This window comes from Syngnathoides biaculeatus, chromosome 6 (assembly GCF_019802595.1).
Source record: "Syngnathoides biaculeatus isolate LvHL_M chromosome 6, ASM1980259v1, whole genome shotgun sequence".
NCBI classification, from domain to species: domain Eukaryota; kingdom Metazoa; phylum Chordata; class Actinopteri; order Syngnathiformes; family Syngnathidae; genus Syngnathoides; species Syngnathoides biaculeatus.
The window spans coordinates 20181657-20201002 of NC_084645.1; the positions used below are offsets into that span (position 1 = coordinate 20181657).

The following is a 19346-nucleotide window of genomic DNA, read 5'->3' on the forward strand; positions in this document are numbered from 1 at the left end:
CATGAGTCACCGGGGCCGCACGTTGGCCCAAGCCGGGGACCCTGAAATGGCCCCCGAATCACACTTTGAACCACCCTCACGAGCCGGTTACAAATGATCCTGCTCAAAATGTAACTGTGGTGCAGCCTCCTGAAAGTAATAAGTTACATTTTAATGATTTGGAAGAAGGCATCAAAATGATCTTTAGAAGATGATTCCAACTCATTCCTTCATCTCCTAAAAAAAAAAAAAAAAAAAAAAAAACACATATTTGTCCACATGAGCAAAAATATGTCATGTTGAAGATGACCGCAGGGAAGTGATCATCAATAAATCTCTGCTTTTGAGACAATATTTCAAATGTAATCGTGTGAATTTCAACTAAAGTCGTTGAATTCCAGCAAAGGAATGCATTACAGTGACAGTTACATTTTCTAAATAAATGAAACTATTTTATTGACTTCAATTCAAGTTCCATTTAATGAGTTACACCGTTTATAAGACACTCATTAAATTTGAAGTAGCGAAAAAAAAATGTAAACCAAATTTCCAGATGGAGCAAAAATAACCTTGCCAGGGGAATTTCATTTGACCTTTGATCCAACTTCTGAAGTGCGAAAATTACAGTCCACGTTTTAGTACAGGGGTGCCCAGACTTTTTTTTTTTTTTTTTTACCCCAAGATCTACTTTTCAAGCAGCCAGCCTCTCTCGAGCTACTGACGAGGGTGATGACGATGCTCCCAAACCGTTTTAAGGTTACGTTGCCTCCAATATTTCAAATACACAATTAGCTTTTTGTGTGTACTGTATTGTGTGTGTGCTTTCATCCTGGATCAGGCTGTCCCATGCTGGAATTGGAAATTGACACACCATCTCATCCTGCACTTTCTACTTTGGCTTGAGACCAGACCTTTCCCACTCGGAAAAAGAGAAAATCTCGTCCGGTTCAACCACTTTTTCTCCGACTATTCACATACTCCGACAGTCACTGCATCTTAAAACTTTTTTTACTTTCTCCATTAATATCGAAAGTCAACATAAGCAGCATGTCTCGCTCGTCTTTGCTCTGCGTCGCCCAGACCGTGTTGCTAGCTAAAGCGGCGCATCGATGGACTGCGTAAGTACGGTAACGTTTTTAATTATGAGTGTACGTCTTTAAGAGCGGGGATGGGAGGCGGTTGTAAGGTAAACTACGAAAAGGGGAGTTTGGCGGAGCAGCGGTCGTTGTTAGCGAAAGTTCCGTGCGCCGCCTAAAAGAAACCAGCGGCTTCTTCTTTTCATTTTTGACAGTACGGATGTGAATTGTGCCATCGCTCATTCATTCCCATTACTAAATGTCACAAACTGAATAGAATAAATTTGCATTGGATTCGATTTGATTTTTTGGCGCGCAACGCAGAACATCTGCAAAGAGGCTGCACAGGCGGTGCACAATTGCGCACGCGTGTACTTTAGAGGGAACGTCGGCTGACTTTGTCTTTTTTATTCATTTCATTTTGTCATTGAGTACTTTGTGCACAACTTGCTGTTGTCAAACAAGGAGCGGCAACAAACCCAAGCGAGACATTTGGCGCTCCATTTATGAGGACACTTTTCAGCGACATATCTGGCGAAATGGAAGTTGATTTTCACACGTGAAACTGCAGTATTTCTACACAAACAATTAAAATGTCAGTTTTCCTTGACAAAAAAAAAAAGTCCCCTTTAAATACATTTATAGTCATCACAAAAAAAAAAATAACAGCTAACAACTTTAATCTACAACATGACAAATAAAAAAAAAAAAAAAAAGAAAGAGTCCCTTTTTTGTGTCCCCCAAGATATACTGAAAAATTCAAGCATATTGATGACATCTAATCAAATACTTTCGGCAAAAGTAAACGGCGGACTTCACAAGACCTCGTCGGGCCGCTTTGAAGACAATAAAAAAACCGAAATATGACGAAAGCGCTCAGCAACTCGGGACGGTCCAGTCACGACTCGTGGAAAGCGCGATTAACACCCGCAGCCGTTAGCAGAAAGTCATCACGTGATCGTTAAGGCGGCCTGCCATGTAAAATGCTGCGTGTGAATATTACGGCGATGACATAGCAATAAACGAGTACATCCACCACTAGGGGGCGTCGTTTGACACAGCCACGGTGTTGCCGTCGCAGCCTTGATTTCAAAATAAAACTGGCAGACAGAAATGTTTACAGGGGTGGCCAAAGTTTGGTGCTCGAGGGCCGCATTTGACCTTTTAAGACGGAAATATGAGCCCAATCGTTCGCGCATCGAGTCAAGTTGGCAAAAAGAAAGAAAGACAAAATGTCGGTGAAAAACAATAACAACAACGATATCGTTTCAAAGGTTCCATTGGATTTCAGTCGAATTTAGAAAGCAACAATCATAATAATATTAAATGCATCATTGTATCATTTTTAATTCATCTGCTGCGTGGGTGTGAAAGTCAAGGCCCTCGGGCCAAATCCAGCCAGTCGCATCATTTTATGTGGACCGCAAAAGCAAATTATTTGAACTTTCGACGTGTCAAATCGTAATATTTAAAAAAAAATAGAGATATTGCAAGGTCCAAACCCCCCCCCCCCCCATTTCCAAACCTGTCATTACACTAACTTGATGGGAGGGCGCAGCATGGGCGGGGGGGGCTTAACATAGTAACCTTGTTTATCGTTAAAGGGCGCTGAAATCCAACGCCTAACCTCAGAAATATCTTTCATATTTCATGCGGACCGACGGCGCATGTCAAACATTCAACAAAACGCAATGGAAAATATCAGTGCGCCCCAACTTTTGTCATAAAATCAGATAACCAAGAGATGAATAAATAAATGTATTTGTCTAATCAATAAGTGGACACAATTGATCCTACTGCTAGTCTAAAGACAGATATCATTTGTAATATTTTCATACTGTGATTTGACTTTTGTCCTTTTAAAGGTGACGCAGTCGTGCTGGGGCGGCGCCCGAGCGCCCCCTGTTGACCAGCCACCAGCGAACGCGGAAACGAGGCCATGAAATATTTCTATGGTTTACAAAAAAAAACTAAAAATCATAATAACGTTCTACGACATAACCGACAACTAATTACAGGATCAAGGATGAAAAAAGTTAATAAAAATATTTTAAAAATAATTTGGGGGAAACAATGCACCAAACTTATGACTGCATTTATTAAATAATTCGATTTTACATAATCAAGGCACGTAGGTTTTACTTTTTGAAAGTAAAATTCCAATTATTTTTAAAAACTTTTCTTCATTTGTATTTTTTCGTTAAGTCTGTAATCTTTGCTGGAGTAGATGGACGTGTTTTGGCCAAAAATGTAGGATTGTTTTTTTTTTTTGTTTTAAACGAATAAAGGAGGTAATAAATGATGAGTGGGCCAAAGACGGAGAGATGCGGGATCCCTCGCGGGCCGCACTTTGCCCACCCCCAGCCGGGCATCTGAACGCTTAAAAGGCGACAAAAACGGACTTGAAACGATTTGTTTTGCGACAGCTCAGAACACACCTTCGCCTCTCTTGAACGACTCAGCGTGGGGCTGCCCTTGCCCGAAGGGGGACTCGTGCTGCAGCGGCGTCCGCCGCGGGAAGAAAGTGTGCTGGAAGTCGTAGTTGAGCAGGCAGCTGACGGACGCCATGTAGACGTCGGCGAAGCGCGAGAGTCGGCGCGAGAAGTACGTCGGGTTGTGGTACGTGCGGAAAAGGCTGCCGAACTGGGGGTTGAACATCCGCTTGGTGTGCGGCCTGCGCACAAACACCACACGAGATCCACGTGAAGAACATTCCGCCAATGTTGACCCTTGTTTGCGTGGCGAAGGTCGCAGCGTGGCCTTTAACCTCTACGACTCGAGTTAAGATCAAAATAAAACGTCTTCAAGAGGGGGCGGGTGTGTTAACATTTCAAATTTTGCAGAGAAAAATTCTGATACTCTGGACTGAAAATTTGGCATTCTATTAAGCCTGTTGCAAATTTGCAAGCCCCTGCCCGGAAAGGGTTCAAAACAGTGAGGTTGCAAAAGTGCGCACACCCTCAAACCGGCTGGGTCCAGAATCAACCAATCACGCTGAAATGAGACATGTGATTAACACCACGTTGAGGAAATTCTTCAGTGCCCGAATCATGACAAAATTCAGCAGACGGTCCGGCGCTCGTGCGGTCCGACGTGACTACAAAAACGTCAGGAAAAGCCTACTAGAGCATTTCAAGTTCGTTTGGAGTTCATTGAGAGGTGTGCGTTTACTCCCTCTTAACACGAGTTTCAATGTGATTGTTGAATTCTTTTTTAAAATATCAAATATTATGTATCATTTTTGGGAACGTCTGTGGCAGTCCCAAAGGGCAGGAAAACGTTGTTGCTTCCCACTATCATCTGTTGTGACACTTGAGTAGTTACATTTTTTGTGAACAACACACGTGCCAATGCCGCAGTGTAGCGCCAACTACTGGCGAGGAGGACTTTAAACCAGTCCACATTTTTGGACTTTAGTATCTGTGGTGGGTACCTGGAGCCTTCACGAGTACCCGACACCTTGAAATAGTTCCAGTATCGATACAGGACGAAGCCCCCCTTACCTCATGGCTTCCCGTTCTCGTGTCCACTCCTCCACCACGGCCTGAGAGGCGGGATCCCGGTGAACCTGCGTGTTAGCGGGAGGTCACGACCTTGGCCGGCGCACCACGCGCGAGGAAGCCGAGCCGTTACCGCTGACCTGGTTCTGCTCAATCAGGCCCGTCAGCGCCTGCATCCAAGTCATGGTGTGCACGTACTCCTCCGTGTTCATGATCTTGATTTCCTTCCTCAGCTCGGGGATGATGGCGCCCGTCCTCCAGCCGTGCTTCAGGGTTAAATCCTGAATCGGGGGAGATCTCGGTGAGAACTGGCAACTTCAGAATCCTGTTCATTACGCGGGTGCCGAGGGGGGAGCGGTAGAAGGGTTTGCCCTCATTTTTTAGGTCAACTTCGGGGGTGCGCATTGTACATTGGTAGAAGGGTTTTCCTGATTTTTTTTTTAAGGTCAACTTTGGGGGTGTGCGTTGTACATTGGTAGGAGGGTTTTCCTGATTTTTCTTAGGTCAATTTTGGGGGTGCTCATTGTACATTTGTACAAGGGTTTTCCAGGTTTTTTTAGGTCAACTTTGGGGGTGCGCATTGTACATTGGTAGAAGGGTTTTCCTGATTTTTTTTAAGGTCAACTTCGGGGATGCGCGTTGTTCATTGGTAGAAGGGTTTTCCTGATTTTTTTTTAGGTCAACTTTGGGGGTGTGCGTTGTACATTGGCAGAAGGGTTTTCCTGATTTTGTTAGGTCAACTTTGGGGGTGCGCATTGTACATTGGTAGAAGGGTTTTCCTGATTTTTTTTTAAGGTCAACTTTGGGGGTGTGCGTTGTACATTGGTAGGAGGGTTTTCCTGATTTTTTTAGGTCAACTTTGGGGGTGGGCATTGTACATTGGTAGAAGGGTTTTCCTGATTTTTTTTTAAGGTCAACTTTGGGGGTGCGCGTTGTACATTGGTAGAAGGGTTTTCCTGATTTTGTTAGGTCAACTTTGGGGGTGCGGATTGTACATTGGTAGAAGGGTTTTCCTGATTTTTCTTAGGTCAATTTTGGGGGTGCTCATTGTACATTTGTACAAGGGTTTTCCAGTTTTTTTTAGGTCAACTTTGGGGGTGGGCATTGTACATTGGTAGAAGGGTTTTCCTGATTTTTTTTTTAAGGTCAACTTTGGGGGTGTGCGTTGTACATTGGCAGAAGGGTTTTCCTGATTTTGTTAGGTCAACTTTGGGGGTGCGCATTGTACATTGGTAGAAGGGTTTTCCTTATTTTTTTTAGGTCAATTTTGGGGGTGCTCATTGTACATTTGTACAAGGGTTTTCCAGGTTTTTTTAGGTCAACTTCGGGGGTGCGCATTGTACATTGGTAGAAGGGTTTTCCTGATTTTTTTTTTTTTTAGGTCAACTTCGTGGGTGCGCATTGTACATTGGTAGAAGGGTTTTCCTCATTTTTTTAGGTCAACTTTGGGGGTGCGCGTTATACTTCGGGACGCATTATACTCGAGAAATTACGGTACATAAATTTGGATTATAAACTCCTCCACGGGGCACAGTTGCATACAGTTACATTGCCTTTCTGGAAAATCTTGTTGTCTACGATTGAGCCGTGATAGTTGAAGATATTAAGAGGTGGTTTAAGTCCCTGCTGGAGTTCAGTGTAGCAAATGGAAGGCTCACCATCGCGCACAAGACGACGCTTTAACAAAATTACTCGAAGAGAGATCCTGCAGCCTCATGAAGCGCTTTCACGCAGATTGTTTCCATTTTGGTGAGCTGAAGTTTTTCCCCGCAGCGGAACTCGGAGATGCGCAGAAACTTGCAGCAACGCTAAAATATGTCCACCGAGGCGGGAGGCGTGTACTGTATATGCGCAGGCACGCACGGAGGACGCTCCATCTTCGGAAATAAGCAAGGCGACGCGGTTGACAGCTGGCCGCCAGCCACCGGCGGCGAGGCATTGTGCCAGAGATGTTAACTCGGCCTTTCATTAACATCACTTAGAGCTGATCACGCGCTCGTTCTCATATTAATAACGCCGTTGTGGCTGCAAAACTAATGACGGCCACTTTAGCTCAAAGACAGCCGCTGGCCGTGCGCCAGCACGAAGGTTTGGATAAACCGCAAAGGCGATCGCGGCTGCAGCCTGCGTGTGGCTTGGTGGACGGCGAGCCCCCGTTTAAGGCGGGGTCACGTTCCAGACCCGCCCATCGTGGAGGCCAACACGTTGGACAAAGCGTGTATCGTAGTTGTCTGCGCCTTTAAGGGGCGGGCCCCGGCAGGGCGGCGTGGGCCGTCAGCGAATCTGCACGTGAGCTGTGGCCGACGACAGCTTCGGCAAAGGCCTGCCCAATGTCTGTTCGCCCGGCACCTCACAACTACAAACAAGGCTACTACAGGAACAATGAGTGAATTGAGGCGCTTCATTCGGACGAAAGCAGAGCTCTTGTGGCATCCTTTGTACCAAAGGAACTATGTTGACAATGTCGCCTTGAGTAGCGCTTTTCTGCCATCTTATGGTATCTTTGTGCCAAGGAACTATGGCTGTGCGAATTGAGGAGCTTCATTTTTGCAAAATAAGTGCTTTGCCACAACTTAGTGGCATCTTTGCCCAAATGACTCTGAGGAAGAGAGTTGAAGAGCTTCGGTTTGGGGAAAAAGTACTGCTTTGAAACATTGAGTATTTTTGTGCTAAGGAACTATGTTGAGATAAGTTGATGAGTTTCATTTTGATAAATGCAGTCCAGTGGGCCAAAGTCTTGTGGCTTGTATTAACAATTGCAGAACTTTTTTTTTTTTTTTTTTTGGGGGGGGGGGCGTTATTTGCAGATTTTCACAATTCTATCGACCGTGAATGTGAAAACCGATAAAAATATGATCATATATATATATGAAAGAAGAGCACGAGTTAAATAGTAAGTATTTAAGTCGGAGTTTTGCCAGTTTGTTGCCTCGAGCTAGTGAGTTGCGTTCACTGCCAGCAGGAATCTCCACCACCGAGAGAAAGCGCAGTGTGATCCATCCTTGTCACAGCCCTTCTGTGCCACCATAGTCGAGTCTTAGTCTTAGTTCACGTTTCCAAGTTCGCCTCCAAGTCATCAGACATCGCTTGATGTTTTTGGACTAGCGTTGTTGTGTTTTCGCCTTCTCGGACCGCTTGCACCGTGTATGACCTCAGCTTTGAATAAAACTACCCCTAACATCATGCCCTCGTCTCGGGGTCCTGCACTTGGGTCCAGCCCCGCACATTTGCTTCATGACAGCGAGGGCGTGTGAATGATGAAGACGACACACACACACACACACACGGCAGGGAAAGTCGAATCACAGCGGCTGACGTGCAAGCCGATCCAGCACCAATTTAGCGGTGCAGGTTCTTTCTCCGTCAAAACCGCTCCGTACGGTTGTGTAAAAGCGAAGAGATGCTGTCTGTCTGTCATTTAGCCAAAATGTCAAATCGGCGCCACCTTCGGTATGGCTGATTGTTGCGTCAACGTGCCCTCTGGTGGCCGCAGGCAGCGTCACTTTATGTCACTTTCATGAGCAATCGTGACATATTTATCAAATCATCCCCTTGCGGAAGTAGGGAAATGTGTGTATTTATTTATTGAAAGCAGAAGTTTACTGTGCAAAAATAAATTTTTTCCCCCCCACACTAAAATCAAATCAAATCACACTAAACGTGTCCTGTTTCAGGTCAGTCGGGATCACTAAAATTCTTTAATTTTGTTAAATGCCACAATAATGAGAGAGGAGATTTCTTAGAGAAATCCACATTATTTCAGTTTATTTTTATATTATTTTCTTCATGTTCTGTATTATTGTCTTTTCTCCTCCACCCGGAATACGAAAAAATCTTGAACTATTTAACAGGAAGCCGGGATGCAATATAGCAATACTGACACACACATTTTCTTTACCCCTTTTTGAAAACCACAAATAGAACTGCATCTTACTGAGAACACGTGGATGCATATGTCTACTATGCTGCCCCCAAGCGGCCAAGAAGCAGCAGCTCAATGTCCGTTGAAATGAAGAACGAAGAACAAAAAAAGAAAAAAGAAAAAAAAGTGTCATTTGCTGCTTACTGCCAAGTCGCTGTAGATGTGATCGCCAAAGTAGAGCACTTTGGATCCTCTCCAGCCGGTCAGTCTCAGGAACTCGTACAGATTTCCCTTCGGGTGATGAAAAAGGCGATGGATTATTTCCCAAAGGCGTCCCGAGACGTCCGTTTCTTTTGAACGTCTCCGCCGCGAGCACCTGTTTGTAGATCTGCCCTTTGTCCAACTTGTGAATTCTGTCCCACAGCAGCGCGCCTTTGTCCGTCACGCGCCTGAAAGGCCTGCGGGCGCAAACAAAATCCCCCCCCCAAAAAAAAATCTGCGCACATTTATGCAAACAATCACGGGGACACGGACACGCTTACTTTCGCTTGTCGTTGAAGAAACCGGGTTTTTCGGCCTGCACGATGACCACGTCAAACAGGTCCCTCCAGTCCGTCCCCACGATGTAGTTCATGCCTCGGTCCCTAAGGAGGCCCACAAACCCCGAAGCGTTACCGCGGAAATTGAAAGCTCGGCATGTGCTGCTGCAAGTGTGACGGGGGCTTCGGGGGGTTATAAGAGTGAATTACAAACGTATCCGCCGCTATAAACTGCACTGTGCTGTAGATATGGATACACCGGGGGTGTCAAACATACGGCCCGTGGGCCGGAACCGGCCCGCACGGAGGTTCAATCGGGCCCACTGGATATTTTAAAAGAAAAAATATTTTTAATAAGATGCAATTCATCGATTATTTGCAGTCTGTCACTGAGAGAGACCCAACACAGCAGACGCGCCATCCGCTACTTGTTATGACTTTGTTTTAACCATTCAATTTCAACAATATTTTTGTGCTTCTTCACACCCAAACAAAGGGAAAGAGATGATATTTTGGTGATTTATAGCAGAGTATGGTTAACATTTTAATGGTCCGGCCCACGTGACATCTACCGAGGCCGTATGTGGCCCACAACGGGAAATGAGTTTGACCCCCCCTGGTGTACGCGCTTATAGGTAGCCTATTACATCCATCCATTTTCTTTGCCGCCCATCCTCACAAGGGTCGCGGGTAGCGCCGGAGCCTATCCCAGCTGTCGACAGGCAGGAGGCGGGGTGCACCCTGAACTGGTCGCCAGCCAATCCCAGGGCACCTGGAGACAAACAGCCGCACTCACAATCACACCTAGGGGCAATTTACGGTGTTCAATTAATGATAAATGCTTTTGGGATGTGGGAGGAAACCGGCGTGCCCACCCGGAGAAAAGCCACGCAGGCATCGGGGAGAGCATGCGAACTCCACACAGGCAGATCTGGGATCGAACCTGGGACCTCAGAACTCTTTACGTGCCGCCTTCGCCTAGTACAGTAATGTTCTATTACGTGTTCACGTTACCGTTTGGTTGTTATGTTTTAAAGGCCGGTAGATAACATTTGGTCAACACGTTACAGGTTAAGTTTTTAATATCGGGTTAGGTTAATTCCAGAAGTGTCCGACGCGTCTCACACAAAGTCGAAGGGGCTGTTGGTGATGAGGAACATTTTCTTCCCGTCCTCCGACAACTTCTTCAACACGGCTTGGCTCTGCTCGCCGTAGCAAATATATTTTCCTGCAAACACGAAAATATGAAAGATTCTAACAATGTTTGTTGGGCTCGCTGGGAAATGCAAGGTTCTGTTAAAAATAAATAAATAAATAATAATAATAATAATTTAGGTTGTTTTTTTTACCAATATCTGCCTCCACCGCTCGGTACATAATGCCCTTGACGTGAACGTCTCTGATGGCTTCCTGTCGGGGGGGAGTCAAAATTTTGAGAGTCTGAGTGCAGACGTTTTGTGTTAGCATTCAGCTGAGGGCGCAACACGCTTTGGTGCCGAAACACCAAAGAAAGTGCAAACGAGGAGGAGGAGGAGGAGGGGGAGGGGGAGGGGGAGGATGAAGAAAGGCGGGCGACTTCAAAGCTTTCGTGGCGTTGGCCAAAAAGCTTTTTGAAAGACGGCCGGCTCCTCTGGAAATGCCGCTCGGACGTCGGAGGGAAGAAAAAAAAAAAAAAAAAAAAAAAGAGAAGTAAATGCAAACGTTCCATTTTGGAGCTTGGAAAGGCAAAGTTCGGCACTGGTACCAAACACGACGGAAACTCATGACGTTCGCAAAACGGACGCCGGGGCGGTTAATATTTTACATTTTGGTCGACAGCAGAGGGCGACATTGCCCAATATGGCCGCCCCCTGCGATTGATGAATTTATCGGTTTAATTCTTATTTCACAAAAGCAATGTCAAAATACACGGACGACATTTTCTTGCAAAAAAAAAAATCAAAATCAAACATTTATTTCCCCTTTCAGTGCGATTTGATTTCCTCCTAATCAATCTGCTCTGAAAACAGGTGGGGCCGACAATCATAAATGTTCAATATTCACAATCTTCCTCTACTATTCATTTTTGTTCTTCTTTATTTTGCGCCGATCAGCCTCGCGACCGCGAAAGAAATTTGCTTCGGGGGGAGGAGACCGGCGATTGCGGGCGGGGGATTCATCCAAGCGTCCCCTCGAGTGCACCACGTGCAGTTTCACGGGGGGTCTCCCATGTTTTCAAAGATGTTTTTAAAAAAAAAAAAAAAAACGATATGTATTCGCAGCCTGCTTCGGTAGATGAATAGAAAGGCAGCTAGCTTTGCGCTAACACGTCGCCGCCATTTGCTTTTATGATTTTTGCACCATTTCACTAATGTATTTATAAAGACGGACGGATTTGTTGTGGTTGGGAAAGAGAAACAGTCAAGACGGCGTCCTTGAAAAGTCCTGACAGCTTTTAATGACAGCCATCCGTCAAAAGATGACGGCGCGTCACGCGCAATAATCGGGATGGCCGTGACAGCCAGCCCCCCCGCTTCGGAAGGACCAATGGCGACGGTCGGTGATCGCCGGCGCCGCAGCTGTCCGAAGGAACGAGAACGCGTTTAGAATTACACGGAACGGCTAAAATTAGGAAGCCGTCGGCTGCTCGGCGGGTCACGCGCACGACACTTGTGTGAATGTTTGGAACGTGCACAGGCGACCGATCGCAGCGGCACATTTATCCAGTGCAGAAACATGTTGAGCGCACGCGACCGCAAGAGCAATTCATATTCAGTGTCATGAATATTTTTTTTTATCAGCGGCGTGGAGAGGAACGTTAAAATCCTTGCAGCGAAATTTTAGAAGTAATCAACATCCACCACAAATCGCTTGTAATTGCACAGAGAAGCCACAAGATGGCAGCAAAGCGTATAAGTTTGTGGCCTGACTAAATGGAGCTCCTCTGCTCAGCTCAACTTAGTTGCCGGGCACCGGGATGCCACCAGAGGGCAGCAAAGCAATATTTTGGATGAGGCTTCGGCCTGACAACGACAAAAGTAAACTGGTGAGTTTTAAGGGAAGCCGCAAACGGTGGATATGGAGGCCTTCGCCTTAAAACGTTACGATGATGAACTCAATTTAGTTTTCAAAGCCCCAATTATTTGACTTCAAACTTGCCTTCCAAGTCATTTGTCTCAACTTTTCAGCTCCATTTTAATCGAATCAGGGATTCGTTATGACGTTCTGCATTAATTTAGGACTCTTGTACCGTCATTTCCGGCCTACAAGCCGCGACTTTTCCCCCCCACGCTTTCAACCCTGCAGTTTATGCGGTGATGCGGCTAATTTGTGCATTTTTTTTTGTAACGCCCGCAAGGGGGCACTCGAGCGGAAAAGGTAAGAGTGTGACCGCTGGAATATATGTGCAGAGGAAGTGACTTTTACAGGTCCGGACCTTTCAGCGCTGCACTCGCATGTTACTGTCATGTCTCAGTGATTTTTACCAGTATTTTTTGTTTAACCGCCCGTTAGCATTAGCGTGGCACTAGTGTTAGCGTTAGCGCGGCGGTGCTAGCGTTAAACTCTCTGTGTACCGTCTTTCTTTATAAATATCTCGTGTTTCAATGTGGGCACTTGCGGCGTATGTATGTGCCAAATGGTATTTCCTTTACAAATGTGCTGGGAGAGGCTTTCTGTTTGTTTTTTGTTTTTTTAAACCGGCCCTTTAAGCGCAACACTAACATTAGCATTAGCGTGGCGGCACTAGCATTCAACTCTCTGTGTTTTTACACTGCTGCGGCGTATGTATGTACCAAATGGTATTTCCTTTACAAATGTACTGGGTGAGGGGCGCTCTGTAGGCCGGGAATTACGGTACATTGTACAATTTTGCATCTGGTACATTTGAAATTCATTTACCGTATTTTCCGCATTGTAAGAAGCACCATCAATGAATGGCCCATTTCAAAACTTTTTTTTCATACATAAGGCGCACCGCATGATAAGGCGCATCGAACAGACGCTACAGCAGAGGCCGAGGTTACGTTTTGCATCCATTAGATGGCGCTGCACTACAGGCGCACCAATCAAAATGAAAGGCTTTTTGGTGCGCCTTAATACGGTATACACGGTATCTAAGAGACTCCATTTGTTCTTGCAGGTTACTGTCGTTCTCGCAATGATTTCTTGTACATGGCAGTCTTGTTTTCAAACCAAAAATAATACACCCGATGACAGTTAGCGTTAACGCGGCGTATTCATTTGCAGTTGCTGTTTCTACTTGCATTAGGCCTTAGTTGATATTCGGCATCCCACTTGGAGCTTTTGTATCTCGGAACGTTGTGAAATCTTTTTCAAATCCCTCAACGTGAACAACAAACGATCACTGATCGATATTACCGGCAGCAACGGAAGGCCCCGAAGTCGCATTTCTCTTCCGAGTGCGTAAGAGAAGTTTCACCTTGACGTCTTTGTACAAGTGCACAGGCTCGTAGTCGATATTGTGCTTCATGAAGAAGTCGTTGACGCACGACAAGAGGTTCATCTCCGGCAGCGAGAAAATGTCCATGAACTGCTTCATGGCGTGACCGTGAGAACTCTGCGGGAGAAAGAAGATAGCGTTTGCGGGCTTCGGCGGGACGGACCGCTTGTACCTTGCCGTAGAAGTCGCTCATGATCTCCAGCGGGACGTGGCAGCCGTCGTACATGGCGATGACTTCCTCGTCCGGGACTGGGTGAAGACCCCTGGAGACGTTTCAAAAAAAAAAAAAAGTGAATCCATTTCAAGGACAGTCACGGAAAAATAATAATTACACAAAGTAAAAAAATAGATACACAGAATAAATCCAATAAATCCAATGCTACAAAATAATAATTCAGGGCTCCGATTTCCCTATAACTTGTCCAGATTTTTTTTTTTTTTTTTTGGACAGTAAATCCATTTCAAATACAGTCACGTAAATACTACTTAGTTGAGATAATGTGGCATAATATTCCTAGAGTAAAAAAATAACAATTACACAAAGTAAAAAAATAGATAAACAGAATAAATCCAATGCTACAAAATAATAATTCAGGGCTCTGATTTCCCTATAACTTGTCCAGATTTTTTTTTTTTTTTGGACAGTAAATCCATTTCAAATACAGTCACGTAAATACTACTTAGTTGAGATAATGTGGCATAATATTTCTAGAGTAAAAAAATAACAATTACACAAAGTAAAAAAATAGATAAACAGAATAAATCCAATGCTACAAAATAATAATTCAGGGCTCTGATTTCCCTATAACTTGTCCAGATTTTTTTTTTTTTTTTGGACAGTAAATCCATTTCAAACACAGTCACGTAAATACTACTTAGTTGAGATAATGTGGCATAATATTTCTAGAGTAAAAAAATAATAATTACACAAAGTAAAAAAATAGATACACAGAATAAATCCAATAAATACAATGCTACAAAATAATAATTCAGGGCTCTGATTTCCCTATAACTTGTCCAGATTTTTTGTTTTTTTTTTGGACAGTAAATCCATTTCAAATACAGTCACGTAAATACTACTTAGTTGAGATAATGTGGCATAATATTTCTAGAGTAAAAAAATAACAATTACACAAAGTAAAAAAATAGATACACAGAATAAATCCAATAAATCCAATGCTACAAAATAATAATTCAGGGCTCTGGTTTCCCTATAATTTGTCCAGATTTTTTTTTTTTTTGGACAGAACCCAATAGAAACTGAAAATCGGTGCAATCACATCCCCAAACAAATAAAATTAAATCTCAATAATTATCTGGTTTTTATTAAACATTAAATTCATTGACTTATTAAATGCCATTTGTTATTTCTGGGGCTAATAGACCATTTCAATTTTTTTATTGTAAGATGTTAGTATGCTCAGAGGACCTGAAGTGGGAGACAGACATCAAGTCCATCCTCAAAAAAGCCCAGCAAAGGATGAACTTCCTGCGGCTTCTGAGGAAGCACGGCACGGCCTGCCGCGACAACTGCTGAGACAGTTCTGCACAGCGGTCATCCGATCAGTACTGCGTACCTCCACCACAAAACAGGACAACCAAACCGGCTGAAAGGACTGAACTGTACCCCCGCTTTTCCATTTTCCGTGCTCGACGATGCAGATTTACGAGTGCGATGGCCGGCGGGCGTCGAATCACATTGACAGCAAATCCAAAAACAAACACACAAAAAACTGCCCAATTTGAAGAGCCATAGTTTCAAACGGATTGTTCTGTGCTGAGGTGATATGACGGCGAAAGTCAAACAAACTACTTTTTACTTGAAGCACTTTATCCGTAATTCTGGCACATTAAAACCCACGAAAAATGACGCACTGGCATCCAAAACGGTCAACCGCCCCGACCTGAAACTGTGTCCTGCCCATACCTGTAAACGGTCCCCAGCTGGATGTAGTGGAAGGCGTCGATCTTCATCAGCAGCGCCTGTCACGACACATTCGCTATTCGGGCGTTCGTCTTCGGTAAGCGACGGCGGCGGAAAGTCGAGAGGCCAAACCTTCTGAACGTCATAGTGAAGGCCCCTGACGGCGAAATTGGGAATATACTCGTAATCCCGCAGGCCCTCTGGATACTGAAACAAAAAAACAAACAAAAAAAAATCAGCTTTTTACGACAAAAGAAATAAGAAAAAGTAGCACCCATAAATAATACCGGAAAAGTGAAAATGAACGCTTAACCTGCTCATAGCATCGCAGATTATTAGCATTAAGATGGCAAACTTTTGTTCGACAAATTGACATCTTTTGCTCGATGAATGGAGTGGTAAAAATATACCGTAAATTCCGGCCTATAAACCACGACTTTTTTCACATGCTGCGGTTAATGCTCTGACGTGCCTAATTTGTGCATTTTTAATAACGGCCGCAAGGGGGCACTCGAGCGGAAAAGGCAAGAGTGAAACCGGTGGAACGTATGTGCCGAGGAAGTGACTTTTACCGGTCTTAGCGCTGTGCTAGCGTGTTACTGTTATGTCGCACTGATTTTTATCAGTATTTTTTTTTTTTTTTTTTACCGGCCCTGTTAGCGTTAGCATAGCGCTAGCGTTAGCACGGCGGTGCTAACATTAAACTCTCTGTGTACAGTCTTTGTAAATATCTCAATCTGGGTTTCAATGTGGGCACTTGCGGCTTTTACACAGCTACCAAATGGTATTTCCTTTACAAATGTACCGGGTGAGGCTTTCAACCAGGTGCGCTCTGGAGGCCGGGAATTACGGTACATTTAATTCTCATTTGTAGTATGCGTCGCCGCTTTTGGTGCATGCTTAAGTTGCAGTCGTTTGAAGGTTTACAATTACCGTAAGATCGCCCGTCTATGGTGTTTCACGTTAGCTTCAAGCTTGTAGGGTTTAATTAGACACAATTATACGATTTGGTTCAACATTTAGGCGTTTCAAATAATAGAACATTTTTAAAATAAAGTTTGAACGTTGTCGTAAGGGTCGATTTTCAGGTGCTCCGCGCTGGGATTCGTGTCAAAGCGTCCCGTTTTTGGAGAGGACGGAGGACGCGGCCCCACCCTGTGCTTGCTGATGAGGATGTCTCGAGCGATGTCGAAGATGAGCGTGTGCAGCTGACGGGAGTAGAAGGCCAGCGTGTAGTCGTAGTCGAAGCCGTACACCTCCGTGTCCCGCAGGCTCATCTCGTTGTTGGCGAAGATGCTGTCGGGGTCCACGGAGGCGCTGGAGACGGACGGCATGACGTCTGACGGCAGACGCGTGACAACCATGTTAGCTTTAGATGAAAAGCGCTGCTCATGAAGTATAAACATTGGACCAAGGTGCTATAAGATGACAAAAAAACACTACTGTTAACAAATTTAAACGCATCAACTCACTTCAACATAGTTCCGTGCCACCAAGACGGTGCCTAAGCACTACTTTTGCGTAAATGAAGCTCTTCAACTCATTTCAATGTAGTCCCTTGACACCAAGATGGTACAGTATAGCACTACTTTTTTTTTTTTTTCAGTGGAGCTCCTCAACAGACTGCCATGAAGTTCCTTAGCACCAAGTGACAAAAAGGGGTGTATTACTGCATCCCGAGTACGCATGTGGTTGTTGTTTCATTTGCATTAAGAGAACTTTAAGAAAACCTTCTCCGCTGAAAGGTGTTCCTGTGCACAAAAGATTGAGGCTAAATTTTAAAAAAGTGTGATTACAAAAACAACCACATTGGTTTCAGCTTTGGCGCAGTCCTCTATTTCCTTGCACAACTGCTTTGTGCAAATATTAAAGGCTTCAATAAACATCATGAATGAGAGAAAATGAGAAACGTCCTACCTTGAGTGTGTTTTTTCGTGTGGTTGTAAAGAGACCACAAGCTCTCTGCAGAGCTGCTCCTGCTGCTGCTGCTGCTGCTGAGGGTCCGACTCCGACCCCAGGCACACTGACGGGAAAGCAGCTCGCCTCGCCCGCGGGACAACCAACCCAAACGGTGGCGAGCCTTCGAGACGTGACCGCAGAGCAAGTTGGCATTCCCCGGCGTCAGGAGACGCGACAGGGGCGCCATTGTTGTTGATGGGCAGCACAAATAGCTCCGCTGGAATTGAACTCGCAGTGGATGACAAGCCAGCACGCGAATGAACACCCCGACCGCTGTCAAGACGTCACTTCCGTATTTGGCTGCACCGCAGCCAGGTCACCGACGCGCTTCGAGCACGAGTACAAATGATAGTCGACAAAACTTTAGTCCTACTTTAATAACCGCCCCATACAAAAAAAAAATAGTATCTTTAATGCATAAATCAAAAATGAAAACAATATCTAATAATATAAAATGTCTAAAGGTCACCTAAAATGTCATGTGTACGTCACCTCCGTGCTTGACAACGCGCTCCGGGCACGAGCACAAATAAAAGTGAACAAAAATGTGATCGTCTTTTAATGAGCTCGCCCATTTTAAATGACAAAATGTATCATACAAAAATGAAAAGGATATCGATAAAATGTCTAAAAGTTACCCAATTCTCACGTGTTCGTCACTTCCGTGCTTGACGACGCGCTCCGGGCACGAGCACAAATCAAAGTGAACAAAAAAATTATCATCTTTTAATGAGCTCGCCCATAGATAAAAACTATTTTTCAAATGACAAATTGTATAATACAAAAATGAAAAGGATCTCGACAAAATGTCTAAAAGTCACCCAACTCTCATGTGTTCGTCACTTCCGTGCATGACGACGCGCTCCGAGCATGAGCACAAATCAAAGTGAACAAAAGTGTGATCATCTTTTAATGAGCTCACCCACAGAGGGAAAACTATTTTTAAATGGCAAAATGTGTAATACAAAAATGAAAAGGATATCGATGAGATGTCGAAAAGTGGCCTAAACGTCACGATTACGTCAGTTCCGTGTTTTGTCGAGCCCACAACCAATCAGTCATCCACTTCCGGGTGTGAGGATTCCGGTAACGCGCGATGCTCGTTTGTCTTATTTCTGGTGTTGCTTTTCCTCTTTTTGCGCCATTTTAACTCAAAACATGGAAAGCATTTGGTCAAGAGCTAGCGCCATTGTCCACTTCTTTTTGGTCGCCATGGCGGCCGTGACTTTGGGCTGTTTCCTCACGACGGCGTTTAAAGACGAAAGCGTCCCGGTGGACGTTCGCGTGTCCAAAGTTCTGCTGAGGCGCGTCGACGACCTGACGGAACCCGGACGGCGCCGCGACTTGGCCTCCGTCACTTTTGACCTGTCGGCTGATTTGCAGCCCATGTTTGACTGGAACGTCAAGCAGCTCTTTCTGTATCTGACAGCCGAGTACGCGACGAAGAGGAACGCTTTGAACCAGGTGGTCCTCTGGGACGACATCGTCCTGCGGGGCGAGGACGAGCGCGTGCAGCTCCGAGGCGCCAAGTCCAAGTATTTCTTCTTCGACGATGGCGACGGTCTCCTCGGCAACCACAACATCACGCTGACGCTGTCCTGGAACGTCGTCCCCAACGCCGGAGGACTGCCGCTCGTGGCCGGCGGCGGACGCGTCACGCTCCCCTTTCCCGAGCATTACGAGACCGCCCAAAAATATGAAATGCTTCTTTAGACTTTTGGCGTTGAAATAAAACCTTCGTGTCTCGTGTGGATTCATTCATTTGGAGAGAAGTACTTTTTTGACCTGATGAAAATTAAAACGAACTTTTGCAACAGGAAATAAGACACGAACATGCTTTGATTTGATTTCATCTTTTGCTTTTTTTTTGAGGCAATTTGAAACGTTTCCGGGCGTCTCGTGAAATTTGATCTGATGGAGATATGAAATTGATTCGCTAGCCTTCATTATGTACGCATTGGATGTTTGTTTATGATTTGAGTAGTTTGCCCCAGGAAAATGAAACGTGGGCGACCTGGAAGTCGATTTATTAGCTAGGTGTTTAGTGTTAAATTTAAATTTGATGG

At 44.8% G+C, this 19346-nt stretch overlaps 2 protein-coding genes across 2 annotated transcripts; one reads left to right on the forward strand and one right to left on the reverse strand.

Moving 5' to 3' along the window:
- Positions 1-1448: 1448 nt before the first annotated feature.
- Positions 1449-17633, reverse strand: nt5dc3 (5'-nucleotidase domain containing 3). Its single transcript, XM_061823028.1, has 14 exons — positions 17239-17633; positions 16476-16660; positions 15454-15528; positions 15325-15380; positions 13570-13660; positions 13377-13514; positions 10306-10366; positions 10082-10184; positions 8960-9061; positions 8794-8875; positions 8622-8708; positions 4696-4836; positions 4559-4623; positions 1449-3729 (listed from the first exon to the last, which is right to left on the reverse strand). The coding sequence occupies exons 1-14, from the start codon at positions 17465-17467 to the stop codon at positions 3483-3485; spliced, it is 1662 nt and encodes a 553-aa protein (XP_061679012.1). The 5' UTR covers positions 17468-17633; the 3' UTR covers positions 1449-3482.
- A 663-nt stretch (positions 17634-18296) lies between these two features.
- Positions 18297-19300, forward strand: LOC133502348 (signal peptidase complex subunit 3-like). The gene has a single exon (XM_061823034.1). It carries the CDS (start codon positions 18439-18441, stop codon positions 18991-18993), a length of 555 nt encoding a protein of 184 aa, XP_061679018.1. The 5' UTR covers positions 18297-18438; the 3' UTR covers positions 18994-19300.
- The last annotated feature ends 46 nt before the right edge of the window (positions 19301-19346 follow it).

Excerpts from the sequence above, each read along its gene's own strand:
- LOC133502348 (XM_061823034.1), top strand. The coding sequence starts at position 18,439 with ATGGAAAGCATTTGGTCAAGAGCTAGCGCCATTGTCCACTTCTTTTTG.
- nt5dc3 (XM_061823028.1), bottom strand. The coding sequence starts at position 17,467 with ATGGCGCCCCTGTCGCGTCTCCTGACGCCGGGGAATGCCAACTTGCTC. Across the intron at positions 13,515-13,569 it reads TGAGCGACTTCTACGGCAAG|AGTTCTCACGGTCACGCCAT; the intron begins GTACAAGCGGTC and ends TTTCTCCCGCAG. Across the intron at positions 4,837-8,621 it reads ACATCTACAGCGACTTGGCA|GATTTAACCCTGAAGCACGG; the intron begins GTAAGCAGCAAA and ends CCCCCGATTCAG.